The sequence below is a fragment of the Equus caballus genome, chromosome X, assembly GCF_041296265.1.
Source record: "Equus caballus isolate H_3958 breed thoroughbred chromosome X, TB-T2T, whole genome shotgun sequence".
In the NCBI taxonomy this organism is placed as follows: domain Eukaryota; kingdom Metazoa; phylum Chordata; class Mammalia; order Perissodactyla; family Equidae; genus Equus; species Equus caballus.
In genome coordinates, this window is record NC_091715.1 from 14,644,631 (window position 1) to 14,656,858 (window position 12,228).

General features: G+C 41.3%; 1 protein-coding gene across 2 annotated transcripts in view; it reads right to left on the reverse strand.

The window, feature by feature from the left end:
* Positions 1 to 12,228, reverse strand: part of ADGRG2 (adhesion G protein-coupled receptor G2) — a 113,387-nt gene that overhangs the window by 43,551 nt on the left and 57,608 nt on the right. For both annotated transcript variants that reach the window (XM_005614029.4, XM_070258032.1), the window contains exon 4: positions 632 to 667. In XM_005614029.4, coding sequence (XP_005614086.1) covers positions 632 to 667 — 36 coding nt within the window. The remainder of the gene's footprint in view (positions 1 to 631; positions 668 to 12,228) is intronic.

The following is a 12,228-nucleotide window of genomic DNA, read 5'->3' on the forward strand; positions in this document are numbered from 1 at the left end:
CCCATTCTGGCTAGCAGTCTCGAATGCAGGTTCTGTTTCTGGTTCCTGCCAAGATGGGCCCTAGTTATGAACTTCTCTTTATTTGCCTTCCCATTCTCATGAGTGCTAAGCCCTTAGAAGCTTTTTGAAAAATACTTGTTCAGTGCGGTACTAAGGAAGTATATTTAAGAGAACATCTCACTCATCAAAAATAAGCACAGTTGGCATGTTTATGTTCTCGATACTCTTCGGGAGACTTGTGAACTAGAATACTAAAAATAACGTTGAGGAACTTAAGCAATTACCGTAACGAAAACCCACAATTTATTGTCCAGCAATGTAGAGGGATCAATGTGCCTGTCCTCTTGTCTGTGTTTGCTATTGATTTTTCAGATGTAGGTTTAATGACAGAATTTAATTAAGTTTCATGGAAGAAAACAATTTTGCAGTATCTGACTACAGACTATATCGCACGGAGAACTTTTAGAATGTTTTCTTTGGGAGGTGGACACGATGTAATCTACAAAGAAATCAAAATATAATAATGTACGCCTGAAATTTATGTAACATTATAAACCAGTGTTACCTCAATAAAAACAAAACCAAAAATATTTTCCTGAAATTCCCCAAAGTCATGAAATAACAGTCTTACCAGATGGTGATAACAAACTGGAATTATCAGCATTCTCTGTTGAGGAAAAAGGTAATTTAAAATTAGTTTAGTTTGTGCCTGCATTTGAAAAATGAGGTGCAAATAGCTACCAAAAGAGGGCAGTATGTTAATTTACTATTATTTTCAACAGCCTAATCAGTACTTCTTTTCAATTCTCTACAAAGACGTGTCTTTGGTGAAGCAATTCTTCCAATTTAACCATTGACAGCACTCTATGTATTTTGTTATATAATGGTTTAGTACATTTTAAATTAAAAGTGATGACTAAGAACTTTAGTTGTTGACTAATATTCATCAGAATTTGTGAAAGTAAATGTATAATCTGCATAAATTAAACTTTCATTAACTGTGCTTCTTTCTATACCTATTAGCACAGACTTTATACCTATTAAGTCGCTTCTTCTTTCTTCTTAAACTGGATTAGATGCCTCTGGGTGTATAAACTACAAGAACTGCTGTGTTATTTATTTTGGGAGGATGCTCAGAGTCCTTAAAAGAAAAGTAATTTTTTTCTCTATGAAAAATAATATACACATTGTAGAAACTTCAGAAATTACAGATAAACAAAAAGAAGAAAATTAAAACCACCTATAATTTCACCACCCAAAGATAAACAACATTAGCATTTTGGCATACATTCTTTTCTCTTTCTATGTGTATATGTATATCTACATATGTATATAGATATATGAAGACATGTGTATATATGTATTTATATGTATGATAAGAAAGGTCATATCACATAAACTATTTATAACCTGATTTTTCTCATGACAGTATATCCTGAACATTGTTCTATGTCATTAAACACTTTTCCACAATACTATTTGTGATCACTGCATAGCATTCATTGATTGGATGTACCATTAATTTATATAACAAATTTCCTTTTGATGGGCATTTTGGTGTGTAGAATTTTTCATGATTACAAACAATGCTGCAATAAATCCTTTTGGCTAAACTTTTGCATGCATACTTGGCTACTTCCTTCAGAAATTCCATGAATTTTGATTGCCAAAATGCCCTATAGAAAACGAAGCAATTTATACTGCCCTTTGCAGTACATGAGAGTGTTACTCCCCCAAACTTTCACCCACACTGGGTGTTATCTTATAAATTTAAAAATTTTTCTTTTAATTACAGAGGAAGAGTTATTTCCATAGTGCTATCTTGAGATACAATGAAAAGGAAAGAATAATTATGTTTGGAAACTAAAATTGCACCGTGAAAAATATCTGGTAGCCTCCAGGAGCCTATTTTCCTTAAATGGTGGTTCTGATTATTTTCTGGGATAATTAAAACACAGTTCTGCTTGAAAGCAAGACTAAATGAATGCTCAAGTTCCCAATTACCTTGCAACCAACAAGGCAAATGTACACAGAGTGGTTCATGCCTTGATAACCTCATTTAATTGGAATTGTCTCTTCTTAGTCTCTGTCCTTCAATATATACCTCATGCTACTTTAATATTCCACTAATCAAAGAGTCCGTTGAGTTAACAGAAGTTCAATTTTTAAAATACTCTTAGGAGCACTAAGGGAAATCAGTCATTCACACCTTAGTATGAATTAATTCCAATCGGCTGAATTCTTCTGATCATGTAGCAAAATGATACCAAACTAGGCCATGTTGAAAAGTACTGGGATGAACCAACATTCAATCTGGGCTATTCTGATAATGACACTTATCAGTGTAAGCAGGTGAGGTGGAATGGGGCAGAAATGTGGCACAGGCAGGGAACAGCATGAAGGCACCAAGGAAGACTTGAGTACCAGAGTAGAGGGATAGAGAGCGATGTTGAAGAGCAACAGAGGCTAATACTGCTTCCTTTACGATTTTTCCCAGTGGCTGACCATAGCCACCAATGATTCCAACCTTCTCCACTGCTAAATCCTTTGACCAGAGCTGTGTACTCACAAGGAAGGGGGCTGATTTGATTTTCACCTCTTTCTTAGATGTTAGAGGAAATGGACAACTCAAGGGTAATAGGAAAGCCAGAGCAGAGAAGGAAGTTTCCTGGTCAGCCATCTCCGAGTAGACAGGTTTGATAGGCACGGACTCACAATCAAGATGTAAAACCTGATCAAAATGTAGATCAAGGGCTTGACCAGCCCAGCCCACAGGCAGAGCTGGCCTCTTCCATCATGGAACATACAGGGCTCCCAGCAGGGGTCTACACTGATGAAAGGAAGGAATCTGGTAAATAAAAGCTAGAGATTTTTAAATTGTTATTGTCTGTTTTTTTCTTCTTTGGGCATTTTGTTTTTTAAATTCTAGGGGCCCAATTGCTCAGTGACTAACATTTTATTCACTTTTTCTGTCTCTCATTAAGATGCTTCATATCACTCCTTTTGGTCCAACACAGAGACGTCCCCATAGGCCTTACATTTTCCTGAGTATCAGCCTCTGTTTCTCTTGGGCTCTCTCCTAACTCACTTCCCATTTGTTACAACCAAAGAGGTGGTCGTCATTTCCAATGAGTCATATATTTGAGCTCCATGCCGCTCTTAGAAGACAAAACATTTCCATTGTTAAAAAGATTCATAAACAAAGAAAGAAAGACCATTCAAGTTTTTCAGATTTTCCTTTGGAAACCTACAAAGAGCCAATTTTAAGGCATTATTCATTCATTGAAGTCTCAATTTAAGTCAATAAATAAAATTGTTGTGATCTGTCTATATAATTTACTCAGCACGACTCCCTAGTGATTTTTCCAAACAAAGTCCATATATTCCACTTATAACGAACAGGAGCTTGGCGTGCATAAGCTTGGAATAGAAGCCAAACACAGGAACCAGAAACTCAAGAAACTGGCCCCCTTGATGGAGTCTCTTTCCCTACCTTGCCTCCCTGGCACTTTCTTTCAAAGTTATTGCCACCACCTCCCAAACTCCAATCCCACATGGCCAAGTGGGGTCTGAGCACTGTGAATGCCTTACTGTCATTGCCTCCCCAACTCCACATAGCCAAGAACTCACCCCTAATCACCCCACATCACTTCCATAACCTGATCAGTTCTTGAATTTGATAGCATTGCTGGTAACACCAGCCAAACAATTTAAGTTGGAAACTTTAGTGTATCAGTTTCCTGTTGCTGCTGTAACAAATTACCATGAACTTAGTGGTTTAAGACAACGCACATTGGTTACGTTAGAGTTCTGCGGGTCAGAAGTCCAGTGCGGGTCTCACCAGACTAAAACCAAGGTGTCTACAGGCTGTATTCCTTTCTGGAGGCTCTAGTGGAGAATCTGTGTCCTGCTTATTTGGGTTATTGGCAGGATTCAATTCCTTGCAGTTGAGGACCAAGCTCCTCATTTTCTTGCTGGCTGTAAATTGAGGGCCATTCCCAGATTCTAGAAGCCACCCACAGTTCTTGGCTCATGCCCCATTCCTCCATCTTCAAAGCTAGCAACAGTGAGATGGGGTGGGGGAGTCCTTCTCATGCAGTATCTCTGCCTTCCTCTTCCACGTTTAAGAATTTAGTGATTAGATTGAACCCACCCAGGTAATCCACGATAATCTCCCCATCTCAGGTTCTTAACTTTAATCACATTTGCAAAATCCCTTTTGCTATGTTATTGTCACACACCGTCAAGTTGGCTCTGATTCCTGGTGACTCTATGAATGAGTGATGTCCACAACGTCCTGCCCTCAACAACCCTACTCAGCTTTTGTAGACTCATGCCTGTGGCTTCCTTTATGGAGTCAATCCATCTCATATTTGTTCTTCCTCTTGTCCCGCCCCCTTGTACTTTTCCCAGCATTATTGTCTTTTCCAAAGAATCCTGCCTTCTCATGATGTGCCCAAAGTAAGACAGCCTCAGTTTTATCATTTTTTGCCTCCAGCAATAATTCAGGCTTAATTTGCTCTAGGACCCAGTTGTTCATCTTTCTGGCAGTCCAGGTTATCCATAGAGCTCTCCTCCAACACCGTATTTCAAATGAATCAATTTTTTTCCTGTCAGCCTTCTTCACTGCCCAGCTTTCGAACCATACATAATAACTGAGAATACAAAGGTGTGGATAATCTTGGCCTTAGTCTCTGATGACACTTCCTTACACTTGATGGTCTTTCCTAATTCTTTCATTGCTGCCCTTCCAAGTCTCAGTCTTCTCTTGATTTCTTGGCTGCAGTCTCCATTTAAAGTGATGACCGAACCAAGGTAAACAAAATCTTTAACAATTTCAGTATCTTCACTGTCATGTAAGGTAACGTGCCATGTAAGGGAACATATTTGCAGGTTCCACACACTGGGGCATAAATGTCTTTGGGGAGCCATTATTCTTCCTACCAGACTCAGAAATCCAGTTTTCTAAAATTATGAAGACTATGAGTTGCAGCTGCCTTTATGAAGAGAAATCCCACAGGGGTTAAATAAAGGGCCCAGAAACTCCGAGCTAGTTCCAGCAATAGAGCTCAGTCTACAAACCAGGTGCTCACCCTCTGGCCTTGCTCCTGACTCCTCCCATCCCCACCTCCCACCTCCATATCCAGTCATCCACCCTGGGCATTCTTCTCACTGCAACATGAAGCTGTTGCAAGGATTAAAGAGAGATGATGTATGTGTGATAATAGCCATAGCAAATAATGAGCCAGGCCTAATGCACTAAGGGCTTCATATACATTTTAATATTTAATCAACCAACAACTCTATGAGATATGTGAATTCATTAGCATCAGTCCTTCTTAGTGCTTGAGAAACTGAGGCTGGGCAAGGTTTACTGACTTATTCAAGGCCTCATTGGTTTCATTGTAGAGGTGGGATTTGAACCCAGGAAGTCTGACTTCAGAGCCTACCCTCTGGGCCTCTATTCTATCCTGCTTCCAATGACAAACTCTGTAGACCATAAACTATTATATAAATGTAGGGCATTATTATTAGTATTCCCTAATCTCTCTCTCATCTGTCCCTTCTTCCCATGCACACTGCCCCCTTCTAAGCTCAGGCTTTGATCACCTCATACATGAGTGAAATATTAGAACCCTGGAATCTTCTAACAGGAAGGGGTTTTAACATTGTTTGCATCCGACTTCTCCTCCAATGCAATAAGCCATCCACCAAATGCACACCATTGGCTCACAAACCCCATTCAGCTCCCAGACAAGTTCTACCTTGCCCACATAGTGGGAATCACACTGAAGTTTTTTGAAAGTTTGAATTACTTACCAACATTTAAAAGTCAGATTTCAAATAAAATTCCAAAGTTTCACCCTTCCAAAATTGAGAGTTTTAGAACATGACCCCTTTATGTCAGCTCTCTGGTCTTCTAAATCATGCCTTGCCTGAAGAAGCTGTTGGAGGGGGCACTCTCTTCTTTATATCTTAAAGTTTATTCATTAACTACACCATTCACTGGGCATTTAGACATACACCATTGAGCATTGTTACTTAACTTTTCCACTGTATGTCTCGTTTTCCCAATTAGATGCTAAGCTGCTTGATGCTTTATTTGTTATCATCCAGGAATCCAGTTCAGTGCCTTGAATCTGGTAGATATTCAGAATATTTTTGGATTGACTGATGACATCATTAAGGAGCCTCTGTCAGTCAGGGATCAGTCAGGAACCCATGACAGGTAGTTCAAGAGCAGGAATTTAATGCAAATATTGCAAAGGGTCAGGTCTTTGTGATACAGAGCATAGTAGGGGAAAGATGGGGAATGGATCTGAAAGCAAGGAGGCAGAGTCCATGAAGGAAAGACTTGAGAATACTTTGATGGCCATTATTCAGAATCTGAAGTTTGGAGAAGTAGTTATAACCGCCAGTCACAGCACTTAGATGGCATAACAGATCTCATAGATGTATACTAAAATGGCCAAATACATATCACAAACAACATAAAAAGTTCAGCAATTGTGAGCCCCCATTGCCTACAACAGTGACCTCAATAATGTACCCTTTATTGACTTTTCCTCTTTTCCTAATGCCCTCTTCCTGCTCCCTTACTCCTGATTCCTTGGATTACCTCTCAGACAAACTACCTGCATCCAAGTCATGCAAGCTCATGTCTGAGTGTTTCTGAAGTTTTCATTTTTCTCCCCACTATTTGATACTGTAGGAGTTGTAAGACAAAACGTGAGATGATTGGTTGTCTTAAACCTGTGACTGTGGTAATACTAATGAGTATTTACTTCTAACACATTCGCCGTCAGGTTGGATGGGAAAGATAAAGGTTTAATTTTCTAAGAGTGGATCTAAAAAGGATACAACTTAGCCCCCCTTGCATGAATATTTTAGGTCCAACTGAAACTTCTGGCAGTCCTTCTCTGGATTGAATTACTGTTCCATAGAGAGATGATTCAAAACAAGGCACCATGCCTAGGCACTCATATGGGAGCCCCAAACAAAATAATATTGTTTTGTTATTATATTGGCTCTTTCAGGGCTTGGGACAACAGACACTCTTCCAAGAACTGTATTTTCAGATTTTACTACATAACTGGCAAAATGAATGAAAACATTTCTACTTTGGCACAGCCAAAACGTGTTTACTTGAGCTATGACCATCTCACGTAACACTGCTCAATAAATACTCTGACATAACGTTTTTATTAAATGATTAATAATGACATCATTAAAGAAAACTTCAGCTCCTAGCTGATGGAACTTCCCAAAGTGCAAACAATCAGCAATTCTAGGTGAGCCTTAGCCAAAATGGGAAGAGGGTGAAATGTGTTCTTGAGCTCCCCCAGCCCCTGGTTCTTGCTCTTCTCCCACCCTCACATAGTACCACCCACCTGTCTCCTTGCCCCTTTACCCCTCCAGAAATGATCTTGGCTCTCTCAGGGCTTTACGGCCCATCCCTCCCCCAAGGGTCTAAGCAATGCATTTTGGCATGTCCATAAATTCCCTGAAACTGAATGCAAATTTGTGTGTGTATTCATATGCATTTTTCTCTTGGAAAAGTAGAGTCCCAAAAGGGAGTCTATTTTAAATTAACAAGCATTTATACAGCATTACTATCACTGGGCGCTTCATAAATATTAATTCGTTTAGTCCTCATAACAACCGTATGAGGCAAGTTATCCTCATTTTATAGATGGGGAAACTGAGGCACAGGGAGGCCAAGTAACATGCCCAAGATTACTAGCAAAAGGGCAGAACTAGGATCTGAGCCTAGGCTCTCCAGGCCCACTATACTGGGCTGCTTCTCATCTTGGGCTGTGGTCTAAAAAATCAAAGAGCCACTGACCTACTGGCTGTCCACCCTGCTCCACCGGGAGGGATGTGCACTTTAGGAAGGATGAGAGCCCGGAAATAAGCTATTTCTGACAGATAGGGGATATTAGGGCATCATCCCCTCTTCCCAGTGCTCCTGAAGTTAGACACATAGATAGTAACCTAGGCTGCTGGTAAAGGCCGGTGTAGATATGGAGTATCTTGGTTGTGCTTTGCATTTTAAAAATGCTAGCCATGATTTGTGTGACTGTGGTACACAGTCTAGAGCTATTTCGGTCTGATAGGTATATGTTGCTTAGTGCTTCAGGCCCCGGGGAGGGAGGGAGGCAGACTGGCTTTTATTGAACACTTACTACCCTGGCATTATACCCATGCTTCTTCGTGTAATCTCCCCACATTGTCATGAAACAGATGACCCTTTAGCCAGACCTCATCTTCTCCTACCCTGCCCTCACTCAGCCACATTGGCCTCCCTGCTGTTCCTCCAACACACCGGGCATATTCCCACTTCAGGGCCTTTGCACTTGCTGCTCCCTTTGCCTGGAACACTTTTCCTCCAGAGAGCCCCTTGGTTTGCCCTGGCACCTCCTTCAAATTTTGCTCAAATGTCCCCTTCTCTGAGAGGCTGACCCAGACCACTCTATTTAAAATCCCAACACTTTCCCCCTTTGCCTGGCCCTTCCCATCCCCTTATCCACAGCAGTCCTTGCCATCTAACAAGTACATATATATGTATGTATGTGTATATTTATGGGTGTGTACACATACACACAGCCATAAGAGTGGATGTCTCCTAACATTTTATGCCCTAGACCCCTCACTTGCCTCACCCTAGTCCCAGCCCTGTGTAATATATATATAAGATTTTTTTTTGCCTCCAAGAACCAATTTTCACTCCCATGGGGGCGATATTGCCTCCATAGAGAATGCGTGCTCCAGGGCTATCTCCATTTCCTCCTGAAGAGATACAGCCTAAGGAAAGCAACATTTGCTTGGGTGCCCCCCTCCTCCCTGATTCCCACTAGGGTCTAGGTGATTCTGCTGTTAGTCAGTTGACGTGTTCTTTCATGCCAAAGCACCTGAAATTTATGGGTTAGCAAGAGTTGCTTGTGGAAGAGTCAAGTGCAGAAGCACCTGGAATGGTGGGGATGGGGGCACCAGTGGTTAGGGTATGGAGAGTTCTCAAGTCTCCCTTGGATTATGCCACTCTTTGCCAGCTCATAGTCAAGCAATGACCACTTGGCATCTTAGTTTAGGTTCTTTGGGAGCACAGAGCCTAAGATAAGGACTCGGGTGCAAAATAGATTCCCCATTCTCCCCTCCCCGTAGGCCCTGGCACAAAACAATATATTTTTTATATTGCTATGAAATAAATGAAGAGCGTGATCTGAAGTGGGAAGGCCAGAGAGCAGGCTACTGTGGTAGATTGAGCAAGAGACGACGAGGACTTGAACTTGTGCTTGGGAAGCTGGCATGAAAAGAGAGGTTCAACAGACACTTCTAGGATAAGATGAGAGAATTGTGGGGGGGGGGCGTCACTGGGATGTGGAGGTGAGGGAGAAGCAGGAGTCAGCCTGCCAACAGTTAACCTATCAAATCCCAGTAGTCCTTGCGACATTGTGCTGAATCCTGCAAGTGTGGTAGGTAGGTTAAGAACCTAGACCCCGAAACCCACACACCCTAGGTCCAAATCCACCACTTGTTAACTATGTAACTTTGGACAACTTACTTAATTCACCTGCAATTCAGTTTCCCATCTGGAAAGCAGGGATGGAGATAATCATAATGGGACATACTTCACAGATAACTACTATTACAGTATCGGCAAGAACAGTAAATACTGCTCATGTCAGTAATTAATATGATGCTGCCTCTATTCCTCATTTTCCTAGTGACCTTTCTAAAAATGATTTCTCCCTTCTATTGAGCAAGCCTTCCACTCCAGTTTCTTTTCTATTATTTGCTTCCAAATTTCAAAACATCCTTCGGATCACTTTGGAAACATGTGAAGAAAGAGGCAGAAGTCAAAGCGTTTTAGAAGATCTGGTGACCATAACTTACATTTCATAAGTTCTTGTACAAAGTCAAGACCCGGCAAAGTTTCAGAGAAAAAATGGAAGGCACAGCTAATCATGATGTTATTAGGTTGTCCTCTAGTAGGATGTGTAGTCTCCTTAAGGGTCATAGGCTGGCTTCGAAAAATTAACAATAATTTCTTTTCTGGTAATAATAATAATGTGGGTTTATGTGGAGAAAATTCTAAGCCACAGAAAGGTGTAAGGAAAAACTTTAAAAAGATACTCATAATCTTACCACTTAGAGATAATGTTGCCTGGCTGTAAGGATCTTCAGAATATCTTTGGGCTAGTTGCAGAACAGAAGCAACTAGATAGAGCCCTGGGAGATGTTAGAATCATGTTTTATTTAGAAGTATTAACAGATATAAAATTGAGCTCATTACTTTCTAGTATTTGTGGTGGCTTTGAAATGTAGCATCATGGCTAGGCTGAGCTATATTTGCCCGAATTCCCCTTCCTGAATGTTTTTGGTTAGTGAAGCACACAAGAGGGCTTCCTGTGGGAAATTTGGGCAGAAGTGGAGCAGCAGCCATTTTGTAGCTCCCACAGGTTGGTAATTATCAGCTGCCTCACTTCATTAGTATGAGGGAGCTGCCAGCCTGCAACTGCTCCACCTTCCCCTGGATCCTCCTTCGGCTCCTCTCCTCCTTCGGCTCCTCTGACTTCTGGGCCAGATGTGTATTCAATTTTGTGCTGAAGGGCCTGACTTCTGCAGGACATCTATACCACCAAGGTCACAGGCAACAAGAACTGACACAGGTTTCAGTCTGTTTTGTGGCTACAGTTCATGCTTGTGAGTTCCAGCTTGTTCTTGCTCTCCCCCATCTTACATCGATCCTCCCTTCCCTACTGCCTGCCAATCATAGATGTCAAGTCCTAGCATCAGATGTGAAGAGAACAGCTTTACAGAGACTGCTTACCCAGCTCCCCCAGTTGTATAAGGTCAAATCCTTGTGACAAATTCCTTAGTGTGTGTGTGCATGGACCCATGTGTATGTGTCCATAGTGATTCTCTTTCTGTGATTGAACCCTGGTTTATACAGATGAAACAGAAAAATTCTGAAGCAGTTAGAACAAATGGTCTAGAGCTGCACTGTTCAATATAGCAGCCACTAGCCACATATAGCTATTTAAATTTAAATTTATTAAAGTTAAATAAAATTCAAAATTCACTTCCTCAGTCATGTTTTAGGTGCTCAGTAGCCACATGTGGTTGGTGGCTACTGTATTAGGAAGCACAGATATAGAATACTTCCATTATGGTGAAATTTTCTACTAGACTGTGCTGGTCTCTAGTGATAACAACTAGTATTTACTGAGTTCTTACAATGTGTCAGATGCATTACAAGCATCTGTTTTACAGGCACTAACTCATTTAATCTGCATATAACTCTATGAGGGAGGTACTGCTACTCTACAGTTAAGGAAATTGAAGCACAATGATTAAATACCTTGTTATGGTCAGAGTTAACAAATGGCAGAGGTAAGATTTGACCCCAGAAAGTCCAGAGCCTGTAGTCTTAACCTTATGCCACACTGTGAAGGTCCCACTGGCCTGGCTTGGCACAAAGGGAGTGAGTGGCTCTGGTGGAGCCTCCTGCCCTCAAATGACTCTCTCTTGATTGGACAACGAACATCTCAGTAGTGACCATAATGGACTCCCCCAGTTTTCTTAGATTGTATGAACCTGGGTTCTTATATGATCTCAAGAAAGAAAAGATGCCTACTCTGCCCCACCCCACCCTCCAATGGCAGAAGAAGAGGTACCAACAACCCTGGTGAGAAGGGTCATAGTCAGATGTATTAGCTAAGGTAAGGCAAGTTGCTGCAATAAATAAACCCTGAAATCTCAGGGACTTAAAAAAAATACAAGTTCGTTTTCCATGTGTAAAGTCCAATCAGCAGCCTAGAGTAGAGGGCAGGGTGGGGCACAGAGAGGGACATCTGCTCCATGCAGTCATTCAGGGACCCAGGTTGACAGAGGCACTGCCATCTTCAACATGAAGATTTTAAGTCTGCTCTGGAGAGCAACATCCAGCAGGCAAGTGGAGAAAGAGAGAGACTGAGGGGAATCAGGTGGGAGATTTTTAATGGCTAGACTTCTGCACACATCCATTGGCCAGAACTCAGTCACATGGCCATTTCCACTTGCAAGGGAGGCTGAGAAATGAAGTCTAGCTGTGTGCTGAGGAAGAAAAAAAAAGTTTGGTGAGCTGCCAGCCATTCTCTGCCACATTAGACTTAATTTGAGTGCTGTGGAGTAATTAATATCCCTTAAACTAATGACAGGACAAAACTAATGTTAAAATGACGTTCC